Source organism: Suncus etruscus, chromosome 8, assembly GCF_024139225.1.
Source record: "Suncus etruscus isolate mSunEtr1 chromosome 8, mSunEtr1.pri.cur, whole genome shotgun sequence".
Taxonomy (NCBI): domain Eukaryota; kingdom Metazoa; phylum Chordata; class Mammalia; order Eulipotyphla; family Soricidae; genus Suncus; species Suncus etruscus.
In genome coordinates this window covers 3,256,466-3,276,558 of record NC_064855.1, presented here as the reverse complement: position 1 = coordinate 3,276,558, position 20,093 = coordinate 3,256,466, and the positions used below count along the sequence as shown (strand labels likewise).

The following is a 20,093-nucleotide window of genomic DNA, read 5'->3' as shown; positions in this document are numbered from 1 at the left end:
TCACACCTATATTAGAATCTGGAAACAACACATGTGCCTGACAACAGATGAATGGCTAAAGAAAGTGTGGTACATATACACAATGGAATATTATGCAGCTGCCAGCAGAGATGGAGTTATAAAATTTGCCTACACATGGATGGATATGAAGACTATTATGTTGAGTGAAATGAATCGAGAGAGAGAGAGAGAGAGAGAGAGAGAGAGAGAGAGAGAGAGAGAGAGAGAGAGAGAGAGAGAGAAAGAAACACACAGTAGTCTCACTCATCTGTGGGATTTAAGAAACATAAAAGACATTTTTGTAATACTACTCAGAGACAATAGATATGAGGGCTGGAAGGACCGGCTCACAATATGAAGCTCACCACAAAGAGTGGTGACTTCAGTTAGACCTGCGATGGCGAACCTATGGCACACTTGCCAGCAGTGGCACGCAAAGGCCTTGCAGCTGGCATGCGGGAAGGTTCGCAATTAATACATTTATAAAATGTATAAAGAGTTTTTAGATACTAAAATGTTGTTATTAAGGTTTAACTGACGTGCTGGCAGTCTGAGGAAATTTCTTTGGTTCTTTGCAGTAGTTTGGGCACTCGGGCTCAAAAAGGTTAGCCATCTAACTGTTAGAGAAATAACTGACAACTATCATGACAATAGTAGTGTGTGAGAAAGTAGAATGCCTGTCTCGAACACAGGTAGGGGTGGGGGGAGGAGGGAGATGGGGACTTTGGGGGTGGGAATGCAGCACTGATGAAGGGGGGTGTTCTTTTCTACAACAGAAACCCAACTACAAAGATGTTTGTAATCATGGTGCCTACATAAAGATATTATCATAAAAAAATAGGAGAGTTCTCTAGAGTGCTCCAGGCAGGTGTGGGTGAGGGATAGTATGGTCCCTGGATGTGGGTCTCTTGGATTTGAGTGGCTCAGAGACCACATAGCAAACTCTCCTCACAGCTGCACCCTGAGGTGTTGGGAAGGGAGGCGTCTTCCCATGAGCTTCCCCACAGCACCTGAGGAAGCAGGGGCAAGTGGGGTGACCCTCGGCAAAAACGGGGCTTCCACAGGCTCAGAGTCCATTGGAATCAGCTGTGCAGGAGTCATGCTCACATCTTGGCTGCATCCTCTCTTTCACTCCACCCCACTGACCCCTCACGGTTCGATGTGGGCCGCGCCTGCTCCTCTGGAAAGGCAGGGCCCGTGATACTCAAGCCAGTCACAGGGAAATGTGCTGAAGACTAATTGAGGGCAGTTGCCGACGTGGTAGGCCACTCCTTTCTCCTTAGCTTGTACTTTTCTTGTGTTTTCCAGAGCTTCCTGGCCAACAACTTCCTGTCCTCAGTAACCAGGATTTGGCTGATGCTGCCCTGCCCCTGCAAATCAGCTCTTCCATGTGGGAAGTTCTGTCCCTATCCACAAACGGCCCAAGTCCTCTGCCTTCTGCTCAGTCGACCCAGTCACTCTGCAGCCTAGATGACATTCCTGAGCTGTGGGGTCCCAGGCAGGAAAAGTTGTTTTGTTTTGTTTTGTTTTGCCTTTTTTTTTTTGCAGGCAGGAGAGTTTTAAAGACAGTCACCCTGTCAGGGATCCCCCCCCCCAGCATTTCTGCCTCTACTGCTATCACAGTCACACTCTGAGCTCACTGGATGCCTAAGGTGACAGTGAATTCCCTCACTTTGATGCACCCTATGTTAGGTAAGCCATGACCTGGGAAACACCATCTCAGTCCATAAGCTTCCCTCTGACTCCTGGCTATACAGAACTTCTCTTGGAACTCCTTTTGGGGGACCTTGGGGGCCATCAAGATGGTCCTACTGAGGTGTACTACACTCCTGACAATAAGGTCACGTTGAGAGCTCCGCATCACAGTTTCGCTCTTATGCTTGCTGTGCGGGCAGAATAATGACCAGAGGCCAATCACACCAGGAAGCAGCTGCCATGGCCAGCACGCTACCCTCACCCCCTGTGGCGGGATTCTGTGTATGGAGACAGGCTTGTACCTACAAGCCTGAAGGGAGGGAAATGGGGGCAATGCTGCTTTCAGGGAGGCTGGTCAGATCTAGAGAGAGCCCATATGGCCTGGGATATTTTCAGAGAAGGATACACAGCTTCCAGCAGCCAGGCTGAAGTCAGTCACTCAGAAGTCAGTCAATCACCTCTGATGCCTAAGCCCTTTGACCAGCCAACTGAGCTTTCTGAGCAGCTCAGAGCTCCTCCTCTTCCTGCCACCAACACTGAAAGTTCAGGGTCAGAGAGATAGCACAGCGGTAGGGCATTGGCCTTGCACGCAGCTGACCTGGGACAGACCCGGATTGGACCCCCAGCAGCCCATATGGTTCCTGAGCCTGCCAGATGTAACCCCTGAATACTGCCGAGTGTGGCCCTCCCAAAAAAACAAAATAAAACAAAAACCACTTAAAATCCATTTTAATGCCCAGAACCTTGCTCCTGTCACTGTCCCCTCCCTCCTCTATTTTCACAGTCTGGCTATATTGTCACACTCTGAGCTCACTTCCTTACCCTCATGCTAGGCTAGAGGGTCTTTCACTGGCCCCTCGGGGATCTGTCCCTTCTTTAAGGGGACTAGCTTCTGTAGCTCCTCACTCCCATGAGGGTTTCCCACCAGAGGAAGCTGTGGTGGTGGTAGGAGCATCCATCACAGGTGGCTGCTGGCAGAGCCTCCACCCATGGCTGTGGGCTGGGCCCCGGCACTCACCGTCACAGCTGCAGCGCACACTGCGGTAGAACCGGGGACACACAAAAGCTGACGCGGGCCGTGCTGTAGGTGAGGAGGGCGTGGGAGTCTAGCGACAGGCCCTGCTGGCAGTGCTGCTCCTGGCAGTCCAGCCCGGAGCAATTCTTCTCCAGGATGGCCACGATGCGCACGGCACTCTCCAGCTGCCTCCTGGCACCCGACAGCTTCTGGATCAGGTAGGCGGGCTTGTAGAAGTCGCCACCCTGTGTCTCCACGGCGAACAGTATGTCCAGCTGGCCGGGGCTGCCCGCTGGCTGCAAGCTGATGACGCGAAGGCTGTCCTGTTTCTGCGTGGACACCACTCCCCGCAGGGTGCGCCGCAGCCCTGGCAGCTGCTGCCCCACGAAGTCCTCGGCTGACGAGGCCTCGAAGCGGATGGTGACAGTGTTGTGCAGTGCCTCCCGTGCCAGCTGCTCCACGTGCACCACCACGTCCACCGGCACCTGGAAGCGGCCGTCGCTCACCGACACGTTGAGCACGTACTTGCCGCTGTCCAGGCCGCCCAGGGCGACGATCCTGCCGTCGTGGCTGCTCACCTGGAACAGGCTTTTCTGCTCCGACTTCAGGGAGAAAGTGAGCACGTCGTAGGGGTCCTGGTCTGTGGCGTGGACCTTCCCAATGACGCCCCCAGGGAAGTCGTCCTCCATGGTGATGATGAAGACCTCCAGTGGGAGGGCGGCAGGCTTGTGGACGCTCTCTTCGATAACCCGCACTCGCACGTGGGCCTGGGACACTTGCTGCGGATGGCCCGAGTCCGCTGCCTGGGACATAGACGTGGAGGGCGGGAGGTGAGAGAATGAGCAGAGAGGGTACTTGAGAACCGTGGGTGCAGTGCTCATCTCCTGCCCAGTCACTATTCTGAGGCCCATACTTTCATATGAAAAATCAAGGGCTAGAGAGACAGCACAGTGATGGGCATTTGCCTTGCACACGGCAGACCCAGGATGGACCTGAGTTTGCTTCCCAGCATCCCATATGGTCCTCCGAGCCTGCCAGGAGCGATTTCTGAGTGCAGAGCCAGAAGTAATCCCTGAGCACTGCTGGGTGTGGCCCAAAAATACAAAATATAGAATCAAGTATCTATGAAGGCAGAGAGCAGGGGAGATTCAGGGGAGCTGAGAGTGTCCATGACACATTGGCCCATTACCTTGCCCGGAATCCTCTCACTTAGTGGCGAGGCCCCCACAGACCACAGATGAGCTCAGCAGGGCTGAGACTATGAGGTGGGAGCAATGGTAGCCCCAGACCCTATGAAAGAGCAGGACAGGGCCGGGCGGTGGCGCTGGAGGTAAGGTGCCTGCCTTGCCTGCGCTAGCCTAGGACGGACCGCGGTTCAATCCCCCGGCGTCCCATATGGTCCCCCAAGAAGCCAGGAGCAACTTCTGAGCACATAGCCAGGAGTAACCCCTGAGCGTCACAGGGTGTGGCCCAAAAACCAAAAAAAAAAAAAAAAAAAAAGAAAGAGCAGGACAGCAGGACAGCCCTGGGTGAAAGCCACCCTGGCCACAGAGCTCACAGACACCTACCACAGGTGTCCCAAGCACAGCACCCTAGGCTTCACCACCAGAGGGTGCCACTCTGTGCCAGCCCAGAGGCTGCTGGTGTCAGTGCCACTAGGCAGGTGGAGAGAGCAGAGTGGAGAGTGGCCAGAAGGCACTGGTGCCTAGGCAAGGAAGATAACCAGTTTTTGGAGGGCAGGATAGGGCATAGCCTAGGTGCCCAGCACAGAGCCTGCCAGGGGCCATTTGCAGTGGTGCAGCTTCACTCACTCAGAGCCACACACCGTGGGCAGCGAAGGCATCTCTGGCCATGCAGGAAGACCTGGGAGGAGTAAAGTCTCAAGAAAGACTACAGCAGGGGCTGGAGGCTCTGGGCCTGTGTCAGCGGGACCCATACTGGGGTGAGTGGCCTGGGGAAGGGCCTGAGTCAGTGGCTGGGAATTAAACCTGCTGAAGGACCAAAAGTGACTGGAAGCTTGAGTTGTGAACTTAGGTGTAAGCAGAGGGTTGCACAGGTGGGTGGCTGGCACTGCTTGAAAAATCCTACATGGTCCTGATGGAGGGACCCAGATGCTTCTGTGAGCAACATAGCAGCCCTAAGTCAATAGGAGGCACAGAATGTGAGGGCCGGAGAGATAGCACAGTGGTAGGGATGGACCTGGGTTTGATTCCCAGTGTCACATATAGTCCCCCAAGCCAGGAGCAATTTCTGAGTGCAAAGCCAGGAGAAACCCTTGCATGCTGCTGGGTGTGGCCCCAAAACATACAAATAAAAACAAAACAAGAATGTGCATGCTCTATAAATGAAAGGCAAACAAAGAGGCCGCACGTTCTATAAAGGGGTTACGGGGCTGGAGAGATAGCACAGCGACATTTGCCTTGTAAAGCAGCCAATCCAGGACATAAGGTGGTTAGTTGGAATCCTGGCATCCCATATGGTCCCCCGTGCCTGCCAGGTATGGCCCCCCCCCCAAAATACAAAGGGGTTACTTTTCCTTTTTAGTGTTCAGGCCACACCTGAGTACATGTTGTGGGTGTAGTATGTGCTTCATGTGAGATTTGAGTGTGTAAACACATGCTCCATGGTGGTCCTGAGTCCCACCAGGAATGATTCCCAACATGTACCTCAGCTACCCCACATGCAGCACTCACCTTTCACACACACAAACATGCCCCTGTCAGCTGCACATACCTGCACACGCAGCACACGCTCTGGGGAACCCGTATGCCGGAAGACCACAGCTGAGCGTAGGACCCCCTGTGGATCCAGCATGAACTCCCGCTGCTCGTTGCCCCCACAATGGAGAAGGAGAAGGGAGGCCCGTTGTGGAAGGAGTCTCTGTCCGTGACTGCCAGCCGAAGGATGCTGGTGCCCACTGGTGTATTCTCCTGCAGGCAAGAGCAGGTGCCAGGGAGAGTCATCTCTCTGCGCCCATCAAACCCGGCAGCAAGGGCCTCTGAAAAGCATCTTGTTTTTGCCCCTGCCTGTGCCCAGGTCAGACAAATGGCCACAGACTCTGGGCATGCTGCAGTACTGGCCAAGACCTGAGGCAGTCCTGTAGGGACACCGGGGGAATCAGCGTGCTGTGCCTTGTGCCAATGCAAGGGCAGTGGCAAGTCCTCCAAACAGTGCCCAGGAGAGTGGACAAGTCTCCTGGGGGAAGGAGAGAGGATGGGGCAGAAGGAGAGAGGATGAAGGACCTGTCTGTCCTCTCACTGCTGACAAGTCATCGGTCCCCCATCCCTTCCCTCGATGGGCTGGGTAAGGTATACTTGGAGCTGTGGACAGCAGCTCCTGAGGGGACAGATGCCCGCCTGCGGGGAGGGTGCAGGCTCACCTGAATCACAGCGCTGTAGTTGGCTGGCGTGAACACGGGACCATTGTCATTCACATCAGAAATGTCGATGTTGACAGTGGCCGTGGATGACAAAGCGGGAGAGCCACTGTCGGCGGCCTGGACCAGAAGGGAGTAGCCGGACACCTGTGGATGTGGGGAGGTGCTGAGCTGCAGGCTGGGCCTGCCAGGGTCTAGGGTGACCCCTCTGGGTACTGTGGGTCCCATCTGGCCACCTGCCAGCAGCCACCACAGTCACAGGACAAGATGCCCCAGGGAGAAGGACGCTCTTGGGTGCCACCTGCCTGCAGCATGAGGCATTTTGACACTGGGAACTGGGGGCTCAGCTTTTAGTATTCCCACCACGATCTCTTTCCCAGCAATATTTCACCTTGAACACACACATTTTTCGTCAAAGATTCAGCTGGGAAACTTAGTTTAACACAGGGATTTTCTGGCTCTTTCTTTTTTCTTTTTTTTGGGGGTGGGGGTCACATCTGGTGGCGCTCAGGGGCTATTCCTGACTCTGAGCTCAGAAAACACTCCTGACAGGCTTGGGGGACCATATGGGATGCTGGAAATCAAACCACCGTCTGTCCTGGGTTGGCCATGTGCAAGGCAAACGCTCTACTGCTGTGCTATCTCTCCGGTCCCTAGCTCTTTCTTTCTAAACCAGAAACCTTCAGAAGATTCTTTGTATTTGCTCTTGAGACCAGGCCCCAGGACCCCAACACTGATGGATGGAAAGGTGAGTCCCCCTAAGACTTTTCTTTCAAGCTCCTCCAGTCAGAAGATGCCTTCTCCAGTTGGCTGCACAGTATCCATGCCTGGCCCACATCGTCAAGCTGGGTTTCCCCTTCTCGACACCTGCCTCCTGTTTGGGCCTGGCTCAGGGCCCAGGAGCCACACTAGCTTACCCTCTCTCTATCCAGCGTCTTCTGCACCTTCACAAGCCCCAGAACAGGGTCCACAGCAAATTCATTGTCCTGGTCTCCACTCACGATGGAAAACTGGATCTGCCCGTTGGGCTGACTGTCGGCATCTTCTGCGATCAGCTGCAGGGAGTGATGAGTGAACAAGTGAGCATGTACACAGGGTCTGAGTCTCACCACTGCTCCCACAGCCCAAGGCACAGCTCGTGGGGCCAGACCAGCTTCCCTTTGTGCCAACCTTCCCTGCTTGAAGTCATTGATGCTTTTAGCTTGCTTTCGGGAGCCCAAAGCCAGGAAAGACAGACCGAGTCCTCCCCTCCCTCCTTTGGTCTCTCTTTTCCTCCCCATCTCTCTTTCCTCTTCCCTCCTAAGCCCCTCTCCTCTCTCTTCCCTTTTCCCCCATGTGGGAACAGGCTTGACAGGAAAGAGTCTGTGAGACACACTTTACAACATAAACTGGAGAAGCAACAGGGGCTGGCTTGGGACCAGACCACCCAGGGACAGGCCCATGGCAGCGGTCTGTCCGGGACCTCCCTTGCCACCTACCAAGGCCACCGAATCTCCAACAGCCGCATCCTCACTCACAACGGCGTATACGTCCTGGCTGAAACTGGGAGGGTTGTCGTTGACATCCGCGACGCCAATGCTGACAGTGGCTATAGCACTAAGGGCCGGGGTGCCCCCATCTTTGGCTTCCACCACCAGTAGAACTTCTTGCTTGCTTCATAGTCTAGGCCTTCCGAGACCGAAATCCCTCCTGTGAGGAAAATGAGGTGGCATCATGCTGCGTTAGGAAGAGTCACCAGCAGTAGCTTCTGGACAAGTGCCCGTGACCAGGCAACTCTTTTCACCCTCCCCAGCCTGGCATTCCAGAGGCCCAGGAATCTGTTTCCCCCTGGAGGGACAGAGAGGGAGGGGAAGCTATGAAGCTGGGGAGGAGAAAGAAAGGGGTGGAAAGGAGGGGAAAAAGAGAGAGTGAAAAAGCAATGGAGGGGGAAAGGGAGAGTGAGTGAAAGGGGAAGGGGAAAAGGATAGGGAGAGCATCAAGGAAGAAGTGAAGGAGCTGAGGTCAGAGAGGGAGACAGAGGGAAGGGAAAGGGGAGGGAAGGGAATGGGGGGAAGGAAAGATGGAGGAAGGAAGACTGTGAGGGTGTGTGAAGAGCATGAGAGAGGTAGAGGGCAGGGGACAGAGAGAGAGGAAGAAGGAGGCGCTGGAGGTCCTCCTCCAGGCCTGGACCTGTGTCTAGCCTTCTGCAAGGTCCTTGGTGCTGGGTGGCCCTGAGGAGTATTGTGGACATTGCCCTTTGCAGAGACCAGCCAGGTCTGTCCCATGTCCCCCACCAGTGCCCGGCAACTGTGCAAACTGCCGGCAAGGCTCCTCACAGCCCTGGACCTGCCACCCACAGACCCCATGTGAAAAGGGCTTGTGGGGGTGAGTAAGGCCAGTGGGCTGTGCCTTCCTTACACGAGCATGCCAAGCCAATGGCAGTGGGAGTCCCCAGAGAGGCTGCCTGTTGGTGGCCTGCCCATCTATGCAGACCTCAGACCTGTCCCCGAGGCTGTCCCTAGACCAGATGGCAGGGAAAAAGTCACCCCATGCCTGAGTGGCAGTAAGCCGGGCAGGGCGGGCTGCGGTCTCACCTGTCTGCGGGTGGATCTGGAACTTCCCCTGCTCGTTCCCAGAGCGGATGAGGTAGGTGATCTCGGTCTTGGTGCCTATGTCTTTGCTGGTGGCAAACACTGTGAGGACCTGGGTACCGGGGGAACGCATCCTCGGCACAGTCACCAGGTAGTCCCCCTCTCAAACACTGGGGGTTGTCGTTGACGTCTAGCACGGTGATGGACAGTGGTGAGGGAGGACAGGCTGGCCGGGCCCAGGTCAGATGCCCGCACGGTGAGGTAGTAGACCTGTTGCTCCCGGTCCAGCTGCTCCAACATGATGATGCCCGAGGAGCTGTCGATGGAGAAGCCACTGGCCGTGTGGGCCAGGGAGTACACCACCCTCCGGTTGCACCTGCAGACATGGGCAGAGAGGTCAACTTATGGGCTGAACCTAGAGCTCATCGCCAAGATCAGAGACCCATAACTTTGTTTCTGTGAATTCGGACTCTGCTTTGAAGCAACATGCAACCATGTTACATGGTAGAAGGAAAACTCATGGGAACCCCAGAAATCTTTGGCAGAGGCATGTCACAAGTGTTGGGATATTAATCATGTCATTAGTTCCTGATGGAGGACTATTGCTTTTTATTTAATTTTGTTTTGGGCCACATTTAGTGGTCCTCGGGGCATAGTTCTGACTCTGTGCTTAGAGGGTCACTTCTAGCTGCTTTGAGGACCATATAGGATGCTGAAGATTGAACCCAGCTTGGCTATATGTAAGGCAAATGCCCTCCCTGCTGTCCTATCTCTCTCCTAGAGAGCTGCTTCATTTTAAAGAAGGCTTTCCTGATAAAATCTAGACAGTGGCCATGCTCTTTTATAGAGCTCATCAAATGGATGTTTCGACCACTTTGCTGGTTTGATTTCAGTTCTGACCCAGCATTTTCTCCAACATCAGTGTAGTTCACAATGAACCAGATTCAGCATAACACAGTTATTGACTACAATAATCATATATTGTTAAGTTGGGAAGCCAGGACATGAGGGTTTAGTGACTCAGTGTAAAGGCTTTGAATCCTGGAGGTATAGAGTTCGCGTTCAGATAAATATAGATTCTGCAGTTCCTGTGACTTAGTTTACCCTGTGTCTCCTAGCTTATGAGAAAACACATAAACCCACAGGCTTCTTCTCAAGGCAACTGTAGCTGCCTAGGGTCAACATCTGAACTTCTCAAAACAGCAAGAGGAATGGGTTCTCTGAAGGTAAAAAACAAATACCCCAAGGCTAAATGAATGGAAGGAAGCTCTTGGCATGGCTCCCCAAATCTCCGAATCTCCTCCACATGGATTATGCACAGGGATTCTTGCTCCCGAGGACAGAGTTGGACCTGCAGCTGGTCGTCCACTTACCCAGGTCGGGGTCCAGGGCCTGCACTCGGTGAGCATGCCTTGGTGGCCGTATTCTCATAGACACAGGTGTGGTAGTGGTTGGATGAGAATAGTGGTGTTGTCGTTGACGTCCTCCAGGTCAGCTGGATGTGGACTGGCAGAACCGGCCACCCCATCTGTGGCCCTGGCCGTCAGGCTGTAGGCAGGCACCTGCTCCCGGTCTAGCGGGGCCAGGTTCTTACTCACCTGGAAAGTCAATGAGCATGGTTGCCTGGCTTTCAGAAATGCTCTGAAGAGCACAAGATCCCTCAACGACCCCCAACACTAGGCTCAAACATCATGCTTAGAAAATGGAGCAGGTGAGGAATGTGTGAGGATCCGCTTCCTCTTCTCTCCTGGAAACCTCTGCATGAGGCTCTCTCTCTGAGCACCAGGGCTACTGCATTTCTGCTGTTTCCAGAATAGCCTGGACTCACCCACACCCAGAAGACCCTGGGGTGTGGGCTCGCAGGGACAAGAGTCCACTTTAGAGCCTCATCTTAACCACAGTTGTGTTGGGACTCACCCGGCTGCTGGGAGGGCTCAGAGGTCAGAGGCTGCCTGGGTTGGGGAGCAGAGTGGCCACAGCAGGGGTGGACTCCAAAATACAGATTCTGTCCCAAGTGGGTTGTTACTCTTGGTGAGCTGAGTAGATATCAGAAGTCACCAGTCCTACTGAACTGCCCCATGCTATGGCCATCAAGTCAGTCCTTGGACACAGGCTGGATGACATATGTCCTATCTCAAAGCCTCAAGCCAAGACATCCTGCTCGGTATGAGCTTTATTCTCTGGCTTCAAGTGGCCCTTTCTTTTTCCACAAGTTCTTCCCCAGCCCCTTTCTCTAGAGCATTCTGAGCTGACCTCACAAATGCTGCTTGATCTCTGCCCAACTGGCAGTGTGGTTGCAAGGCCTATCCAAGACCCACAGGACCAACCAGCACCAGATCATCTCCCAGACAGGCCACTTCTGCCCCCCAGTCCAGTGACAGTGACTGACAGTTTTCCTGAGCATTTCACTGCTCTGATCATGGTTGACCATGGTCTGATCATGGTTGGGGTATCTGTCTCTTCTAGCTGACAGATTTGGGGATCTCTTCCATATCACTAGTCAATGTAAACAAGTCTACAAAGCCAGTCATGCCCTTCCTGGATCTAACAGAGATGGGAAGGGGCAGGAAGCCAGGGCAGTTCCTCTCCGAGGAGCAAGAGGGCACTGGCATGGTGAACTAGGCGATGGTTCCATTTCATCTGGGGACAACCTGGCTCTCACCACACTGACAACATTGATTCTTTAAGAGGGCCACACCTGCTTTTTCTTTAGGGAACCTCGAGAGCTAGCGGGGAGGAAGGGAAGTATAACGCAAAGCAAGTGCCCTCTAAAGAAGTGGGAAAGGTGTAGAGGTTGGTCCCACAGGAAGTGAGCGCGCATAATGCTGAGCAACTGTGGCTTTGCTCTGTGTAGCTGCAAACCCCGACTCATACTGACTCAGGAGTAGCAGCAGGCTGGGCGAACTTCTGGATACTGTAGTGAGGGCACCAGACGCCAATGACTGACTCCCCTGGAACATGATTGGTGAGGGTACCACAGGCCAGCAAATGTCTCTTATGGACTGACAATGCATTGACCCCCAAAATAAATGTCACCTTACCACTTTCTGGATCTAGAAAAAGTCATTGTTCCCAGATCCATAGAGTGAGTATCGGACATCTCCATTGGGTCCAATATCGGCGTCCCTGGCACTGACCTTCAGGAGGTGCTTATCTGACGCAATATCTTCGGGAAAGGACGCTGTATATGCAACCTAGGCAGAGGCAGAGGAGGAATAGGGTCACAGCAGCAATGGGGCATTCGTACCCAATGGCACACTGCATGAGGGCAGTGCAGAGTGGATTCTGCCACACACACAACCACCTTGTAGGGACACCAAAACTGGTTGTCCTCTGCCCCTCATACCCATCCATCTGACAGGTGCCCATGACTACCCGAAGCCTCGGGGCTCTGTTGTGAGCAATGGGGAACATGGTAATGTAGCAAGCAAGCAAACCCACACGGGCTGGCACTGGGCACAGGAGAAGCCCCGAGAGCTGAGTTCAGCCTCCTCACCAGCTTCACCACAAACCAGCCTCAACACTGCCACCAAAGAAGGAACTCAGGCCTCCAGCAGCCATTGCCCCCCACAAAACTGGGACTTCCACAAAATAAAGTTTGTTGGAAGTCGTAAAGCTTAATGTTCAGATGCCTGGTTTTCTTTGTGTGTGTGGTATGTATGTTGGAAGCATGTGGCTGCTGGTGCAAAGGGGGCACCTCACCTGGTCGCACACGGGGCTGTTGTCATTCACGTCAGTGACGTGCACATCCACCACAGCCTGGGTGACAAAGAGCCCGTCGGTGGCAGTGATGCGGAGGGAGTAGTGGTCCTGGTCCTCTCTGTCCAGGGTCGCTTCACGTAGACTTGCCACTTGCTCTGCACTAGCCCGAGGGCAAACCTCCCTCGGGGGTTCCCTCCTGCAGAAAAAAAAAGGGAGTTTCTGGAATGTGCCAGGAAGCCCTGGCTCTGCGGCTCCTGGGAGAGAGGCTTGTGTGACACCACCCTTGCTCTTCTCCTGCACAAAAGGCCTGGCATGCATGTGTGGGCCGGTCTGAGAGGCAAAACAACAACTTGCTGAGACAACAGGACACGGCAGAGAAGCAGAGACGCTCTTATTTAGCTCCCCGCGAGGACAATCAAATCCACACTGTGAACAATCAGCCCTCTTCTCTGACAAGACTTGTTTCCCACTCAAAGGATGGGGCGCACTCTGGCTCTCGTTACCCGGACAGCTCATTAGCTGCTGATTATGCAAGCAGGGGACGCACATGGACCATCAAGGAACCTTCTAATGAAGTCTTCTCTCGCGAGCACTGGAGTTTGGGGCAAGGGTGCCTGACACGGAGCCTGCAGGGAGCCGCCCTGTGAGGGATCACTTGAGCAGCTGCTTTGAGATCAGTGCTTCACCAAGGCCCCCGTGGATGGGACAGGATGTCAACGCAAGGAGGAAAGTGCTGTGTCTGTGATTGCTTGGATGCTGACAGTGAGCTACAGAGGGCGAGAGAACAACTGAGGAAGATGGCGGGAAGGAAGAAGAAAATGGTTCTCCTCATGAACTCATTCCAAACCAGATGTGGAAACTTCTTCTGTGGAGCAAAGGGATCATGTTTTGAGGGACACAGGACAGGAAACAGGGACATGAAGCTCAGGCTGCCCCTGTGGCGGTCTGGGATTGAGGAAAGCAAAGCGTGGGTCCTGCCAGGCAGAGTACAGGCAGGGTGAGAGGGGATGGGCTGGGACAACTGTGCTCTTCCGGTCCAGCTCTCCTGCCCCTGGGCTACATTCCAGAATGTCACCTGGGATGAGGCAACTGATGCCTCTGTTCAGAGACCAGTAGATGCTGTTCTACACCCTACCACAGGGCCTCTGACGCCCACGAGGAAAGATCCAGCCTCATCTCAGTGCTGCCAAGGTGACAGTCCCTGGCCAAAGGGTCCTCCCAGGTGAAGCGTTATTGAGGACCCCAATCAGGTTTGGACAGGGGCTGTGTTACTTGGTTCATGGGACCCTACCGAAGGACTCCAGGCCTTGGCCCTCACCTTTCTCTGTGAAACAAACTGAATGATGGCTCTTTACTCATCCGGGGAGCACTCACCGTGTGTACGGTACGTCAAGAGCAAAAGTTTAAATCTAATTAGAATCAGTTTGGCGGTAGGCACCAGCCACTAAGGGGGGGACAGTAGCTTCAGGCTACTCTGTTTCCCATTATGGGGAGGAGTCGCTGGGATGGCTTCTTTAAATCATCTGACGAGAACCCAAATGATTTAATAATTAAAGCCGAGCATTTAACAGTCTTTCCAAATAGAGAAGCATCCCAGAAGCTCAAGAAGCCTTTGTCTGAAATGGAACACAAAGAAATCCAAGCGATCCCCGTGCTCATGTTGTCCACTTCACCCAGCACTGCTTGTGCCTGCCTGGACTCACATTTTAATAAACCCAAACTTGAAGGTCTGAGATTGAGGCACCGAAAGCTTTCAGCAGAAAGCACGCTGGGCAGACAAAGCTGTGTGAGGAAAAACAGAGCCTTTTGGGGGACCTTGTGGGAGGGGCACTGGGGGCTCTGCCTTGGTCCTTCCAAAGGTCCCCATCTGCAGTGATTAATTAACTATTCCACTAATGCCCTTAAGCACGTTCAGTGTCCCTGAGGGCATTCTAATTAATTCATTTTTCACTTTGAATAATGTGGTTTTTGCTAAAGGGAAGCAACCAGACTGCAAATATTGATGGGTTCTTAAAACTTGGTTGACACTTTGCTTATGCTCTGCTTTGGAGTAGTCATAGACATCAAACCCCAAAATTTCAGACACTGCTGAGATACCACTTGGTCTTCCTTGAGAGTGTGAGGCCCCCAGAGATAGCCCTGACCAGGGGAGCCCATCTCCACTCTAGCCAAAGGGTCTCTTGAGTGATGCCTACTGCTTACACCAGGCTTCCTGACTGTCTGTGAGGCCCTATCTGGAAGGACGGCAAAGTCCGGAAACATCAGCATCCTCAGGGTAACAGCCTCCAGTGCTGTTAAAGGTCAGCTGCCTTTAGTCCTCATGCGGCGAGAATCTAAGCTACATCACTGGGCCCAGCCAGGCCGCTTTTCTCACCTACTACTCACGATAGTGATAAATAGGGGAATATAGTTAAATCCATCTTCCTGCCTCACAGATGTGACATGCCAGTGTTTTTCTGGCCCTAGGACACTGGACTCTTCACTCACTGACACGTAGCTGTGGCTTAAGAGGAACACAGTTTGTAGCCAGTGTGAGCATGTCAGATTGCTGAGAAGAGACCCCCCCTCAATGAACACTGAGTAGGGGGGTGAGAGAGACCCCACCTGCCTCTGGCCTCTGCAGGGTCTGCTGCCGGGTCTGTGTTTGGGAAGCAGGGCCGGCCAGGCGGCTGACCTACCCTGTGATGTGGTTAGCTCACTTGGCGGTTGACATCGGAAGTGTCTTGGTCCCAAGTGCTGAGGATGGCCACCACCTCCCCCCGGAGGGTCACTCTCCTCTCACGCTGCCTCGGTAGACCTCATGGGCCATAAGACGGGGGGCGTTGTCATTTATGTCTGTCACCCCTGACAGAGACCAGGGGCCGTGGAGGGAGAGGTGGGAGAAGGCCTCTCCCAAGTCGGCGGCCACCTACGGAGAAAGGTGAGTGCCGGGTCGTCCGTGGTCCAGGGTCCTTCAAGGTTGCTGATCCAGCCCGTGTTGCTGTCAATAGTGAAAGTGTCCATTAACCTTTTCAGTCTGGGAATCTGAGTGCAGGGAGATAAGTGACCTGCAGTTGGCCCCCACGTCTTTGGCCCCCCAATCCATGTCCCACAGCTCTCACCTGGGGGTGAGTTTGGTGCCCACGGGCATCCCCTCCATTATGATGGTCTCGTAGGTAGGGGTTTTCAAAGATGGGCCTTGTTGTCATTCAGATCCAGCACCTTGATGTCCACGTCCGCGGTGAACACGACATCCACAGCTTTCCAAGGGGGATGGTGGCAGCCACCTTGAAGTGGAAAGCGGGGGCTGGCCTCACGGTCTAGGCGCTTGTCGAGCTTGATGGGTGCCCGTGTCCTGGTCCACGACGAAGACACCCCCTTTGTTATTCTCTGGCCGTTCACCATTAACTGCGCTGAAACCTGGCGTTCTGACTGGGCAGATTCCTGAGTGTGTTCCACCGTGCTGCCAACGGCAGCATCCTCTGAGATGGAGAATGAATACTGAGATTGGGTGAAGGCAGGCAGGGCGGGTTTCTGAGGGAAGAACATGGACGTAGACAGGGAGTGAGGGGAATGCTTGACCGGTGACGCCCCCATCCACAGCTCTGACGAAGGAAGGACAGCACTGTGTTCCTCAGCTGGCTCAGGCTGCCCTTTTGTCCAACCCCCATCCATTGTCAGGATCGTTTCTCCAGGAGGTCTGCCACAGAGACAGAGGCCTCACTGTACAGGGAGGTAAGTGATCCTGGCGTTGGCACCAGTCATCAGGGGTCCGAGGCTTGGCACTTTGCGTCACCAGGGTGGCCTCTGCCCACGTCGGCAAGCACACTGGCTCTGTACTCCACATCCATGAACTGGGGGGCATTGTCGTTCTTCATCCAACTACTATCACCCTGTACAGTGCAGAAGGCTGCCCTCCCTCCTCCATCCAGGGCCCTCACAAAGACGCTGATGTCCCCCTTCCAGAGGGTTCTCTCTGTCCCAGCCGCCTTCCGTGGTGGTGAGCGGCCCATTGGCGTCTATGTGAGAATCGGTCCTTAGGGAAGTCAATTGACGATGGCAATAGCTCACCTGCCCGTAGGCCCCAGGGATCCCCATCTGTGGGCTCGGACATGAGTGATCTTTTGTCCCTGCAGCAGCATTCTCTCGCACCTCAGCCACGTAGATGCTCTGGGAGAAGGGTAGGGCTATAGAGGGTTGGCCCCTAGGACCTGGATGTGCACCTGGGCAAGTTGCTGGTAAACAGTCCGTCAGACACAAGACACGTTGAGGCTGTAAGAGAGGTTCCATGCGTTGCTTTGCGGTGGTTGGACAGCGTGATGATGCCACTCCTGCTGTCCATGAGGAAGCTGGCATGGTCATTTCCAGACAAATGCTGTATTCCAGCTGCTCCCAGTCAGAGCTGTCAGCGTCAGACCTGCACGCAAAGTGACGAAGTGGCCCCTTGGGGCCAGCTCACCACAGGACTCGTAGATGAGTTGGTGGAAGATGGGGATTGTCGTTGACATCCGAGTAGATGTGACCAACGACGCTACTTAGGGGTGGGAAGCCGCTGTCGTCCTCTGACCTTTAGTTGCAGTGCTGCACGAGCTCGTGGTCCAGCATCCGCGCTGTGAGATCAGGCCACTGGCACTGTCCAATGTGGAAATAATCTGTGCTATTGTGGGTGTCCGGACAATCTGGTAATACACCACCTGGTTGTTGTCAGAGTCTGCATCTGTAGAGACCACCTGCAAAACGGGGGTCCCAATGAGAGACGCTTCGATAAGGTGGTGTTGTACAGGGGCTGCTCAAAGACGGGGCGTTGTCATTGACGTCCACACCAGCATCCACTGTGACTTCTGCCCTGGCACCTGTGACGGAATCGCTGGCTCTCACAGTCAGCTTGTAAGCAGATGCCAGCTCATAGTCCAAAGGCCACGACTTTCAAGACCCCTGTTCAAAATCGACATTGAACTGTTGGTGAAGATCCCCATCGACAATGACGTAATGCCTTGGCCTTCGGGCTGCTGGCATTGATGCTCAGAACGGGCGTGTCCATGCCCACGTCCTCGCTGACAGCCGCCGTGTAAAAAGGCTTGTCAAACACGGGCATGGCTTTGTTGACAATGGTGATGGGCAGCTCCATGGAGGTGGACAGAGAGGGCTTGCCTCCGTCCTTGGCCAAGACGGTGACTTCATACTCAATATTGGCCAAGTCAGAGTTGAACGCTTCCTTTAAAATCACATCCCCCGAATGAGGGCTGATTTCAAAATGGCCATAGTCATCCTGAAGGACATAGGTCACATCTCCGTTTGTCCCTTGGTCTCTGTCGACAGGCCGTCACTTGATGGATCAGAGTCCAGGCTCCGCATCTACTTGTACAGGCAGCATAGTATGGGAGGCCCACAAAGACAGGAGCATTGTCATTGATATCCTCCACGGTCACTCTGACCAGCACCCTAGCCACACGCAGCTGGTCCAGTTCACGACTGGCCCGTCTACCACCAGCTCATAGAGCTCTTGCTCCTCACGGGTCAAATGGGACCCCATGTGGTCTGAATGACTCCCGAGGTAGATTTTATCTGAAACTTATTTCCTGGGTTTAGGATGCTATATTTCTGGGCTCATTAAGGCGTTTCCAACTAGCGTTGACAATAGCCTCTTGCGTTTTATTGATTCGTGCTGTTCTCTGAGATGGCAGCAGAGTAGAAAGTCCCGCGTAAAGCGGAGGACCACTATCTACAGCCCCTTTCACCGAGACGGTGACCATGGATGTGCTGTAAAATTTGCCATCATACACTCTGACTATCAGCACATAGTGCTCTTTGGAGAGGTGCTGGTTTCTCACGGTGAGCACTCCAGTTTGGGCATCCATCAGGAAATGATCCAAACTGCCTTCTGCTAGGCTGTAGGTCAGTTCGGTTTGGCACCTGGGAGTCGGATCTTGTGGCACTAACTCTCAGAACCTCCACACCACACATAGGTGGGGAGAAGAAGGACCGTCTCAAACACGGCCTGGGGTGAAAGCACGGTGGGTGTCTGTTCACAATCGGTACCCTCGATGTTGACTTCCACAGGGTTCTCTGCAGGTCAGCTGGGGGCTTCCCACTGTCCCTCACGTGCACGTGGAAGTGGAAACGGGCGATGGTTTCATGGTCCAGGGCAGCGATCGTTTCCGAATGGCCCCTGTGCTGGAGTCCCATGTGAAGAAGTTTTTGGCTGTGGATTCCTACAATCTGGTAGACCAGCAGAGCATTTCGCTGCTGTCTGCGTCAGTGGCTCGGATCACCAGCGGGCTGTTGCCCTTACTCCTACAATGCTGTTGACTGGGGCGCCTCACTGAGACTGCCTGAATACTGAGAAGAGGAAATACCGGGGCATTGTCATTCTCATCCACCAACCTGTATACTGACGGTTGGCATTGGCAGCCATGCCTGCCATGTTGGTGGCCTGGATGATGAGCTGGTAAGAGGGAGTATGCTCATAATCCAGGGATCTCCTGGTAAGTGATGGCCCCACGAGTATGGATTGATGGCAAATGTGCCTTCAGGGTTTCCATCTTTGACCTCATAGATGAGGGTTGATGGACTGACGGCTGAGATCAAAACGACGGATGTTCCAATATGCACATTTTTCCACTCACATTCTGCCTTGGTAGTCCCTTGTGGGAGAACTTGGGGCGGTGCGTTGTCTGCCATAGTGACTGAAATACGCACAATGGCCGTTGGCAGACATTAGTGTGGGGAGCCCTGATCTGTGACCTTGACTGATAGGACAAACTGGCCCATGGCCATCATGTCTGGCTCTTTTGGAAATGGAGGATGATTCCCAGCACTGGCTCCATCTTAAATGTGTTTCCAGTGTTTCCTGCAAGAGAAGAAGAGAAGTGAGTGAGAATACTAGCCCGTTAGCTCTCTGGCCAGTAGCCAGCCTTTCCTTCCTCTCACCTTCCTTTCTCTTTCTCCCTTTCTCCCTCTCTCCTTCCCTCTCCCTCTCTCCTTCCCTCTCCCACTTTCCTCCCTCTCTCCCTCCCTCCCTCCCTCCCGCCCTCCCTCCTCCCTCCTCCCTCCCTCCTTCCTTCCTCCCTCCCTCCTCCCTCCCTCCCTCCTTCCCTTCCTCCCTCCCTCTCCTCCCTCCCTCCCTCCCTCCCTCCCTCCCTCCCTTCCTTCCTTCCTTCCTTCCTTCCTTCCTTCCTTCCTTCTCCTCTCCTTCCTTCCTCTTCCTTCCTTCCTTCCTTCCTTCCCTCCCTTTTCATCTCTGTCCTCTCTCCTTTCTTCCAAGATCTTACCCCTCTCTCCCCTTCCTATTTCCTTCCTTTCATTTTGGTTTAGCTCCAATGGTTGCTCAGGGATCACTCCTAACAGTGCCACAGGACTCTGCTTCCTGTCTCAGGGGCCTACAGCTTCTGGAAGGCATTGGGGCCTAGGCCCAAAGCTGTGTGTGTCTGACATGTCTCATGTCCTCATAGCCCCTGCTCAGTGTTTGCAAAGAGAAGGGCCAGGAAACTGGTGCTTGACTGTGACAGAGGAGAGAGGGGAGACCCAACAGAGTCCTGAGCATGAGACTCTAGGCAATTCACGGGTCCCTCAAGGCAACAAGAAAGGGAAGGGGCCAGCATTTCTTGCCACAGAAGCAGCAGAACCAGTCTCAGTGTGAGGCTGACTTCAGGGAATGCCACCCTACAGACCCTCATTAATCCACTCAGAGTTGTGCTACATGGCTCAGGCTAGGCAGTCTGCTGTCCAAAGGGTCTGTGATCACTTGTAGTTTCCA

The 20,093-nt window shown here is 53.9% G+C and overlaps 1 protein-coding gene across 1 annotated transcript in view; it reads right to left on the bottom strand.

The window, feature by feature from the left end:
• FAT3 (FAT atypical cadherin 3) overlaps window positions 1–20,093 on the bottom strand; it is a 222,837-nt gene that overhangs the window by 19,365 nt on the left and 183,379 nt on the right. Inside the window, 51 exon segments of the mRNA XM_049779014.1 lie at window positions 2,714–2,759; window positions 2,761–3,513; window positions 5,444–5,547; window positions 5,550–5,640; window positions 6,090–6,233; window positions 7,004–7,141; window positions 7,565–7,722; window positions 7,725–7,775; window positions 8,660–8,820; window positions 8,822–8,860; window positions 8,862–9,032; window positions 10,026–10,064; window positions 10,066–10,125; window positions 10,127–10,254; window positions 11,693–11,712; window positions 11,715–11,850; window positions 12,359–12,483; window positions 12,486–12,554; window positions 15,033–15,117; window positions 15,120–15,311; window positions 15,314–15,361; window positions 15,363–15,533; window positions 15,536–15,595; window positions 15,598–15,642; window positions 15,644–15,679; window positions 15,681–15,758; window positions 15,760–15,789; window positions 15,791–15,865; window positions 15,867–15,950; window positions 15,952–16,296; window positions 16,298–16,519; window positions 16,522–16,566; window positions 16,569–16,711; window positions 16,714–16,764; window positions 16,767–16,831; window positions 16,833–17,010; window positions 17,013–17,102; window positions 17,105–17,140; window positions 17,143–17,327; window positions 17,329–17,702; window positions 17,704–17,814; window positions 17,817–17,867; window positions 17,870–17,940; window positions 17,943–18,243; window positions 18,245–18,295; window positions 18,297–18,410; window positions 18,413–18,493; window positions 18,496–18,726; window positions 18,729–18,836; window positions 18,839–19,138; window positions 19,141–19,187. Of these exon segments, the coding sequence (XP_049634971.1) occupies window positions 2,714–2,759; window positions 2,761–3,513; window positions 5,444–5,547; window positions 5,550–5,640; window positions 6,090–6,233; window positions 7,004–7,141; window positions 7,565–7,722; window positions 7,725–7,775; window positions 8,660–8,820; window positions 8,822–8,860; window positions 8,862–9,032; window positions 10,026–10,064; window positions 10,066–10,125; window positions 10,127–10,254; window positions 11,693–11,712; window positions 11,715–11,850; window positions 12,359–12,483; window positions 12,486–12,554; window positions 15,033–15,117; window positions 15,120–15,311; window positions 15,314–15,361; window positions 15,363–15,533; window positions 15,536–15,595; window positions 15,598–15,642; window positions 15,644–15,679; window positions 15,681–15,758; window positions 15,760–15,789; window positions 15,791–15,865; window positions 15,867–15,950; window positions 15,952–16,296; window positions 16,298–16,519; window positions 16,522–16,566; window positions 16,569–16,711; window positions 16,714–16,764; window positions 16,767–16,831; window positions 16,833–17,010; window positions 17,013–17,102; window positions 17,105–17,140; window positions 17,143–17,327; window positions 17,329–17,702; window positions 17,704–17,814; window positions 17,817–17,867; window positions 17,870–17,940; window positions 17,943–18,243; window positions 18,245–18,295; window positions 18,297–18,410; window positions 18,413–18,493; window positions 18,496–18,726; window positions 18,729–18,836; window positions 18,839–19,138; window positions 19,141–19,187 (6,537 nt within the window).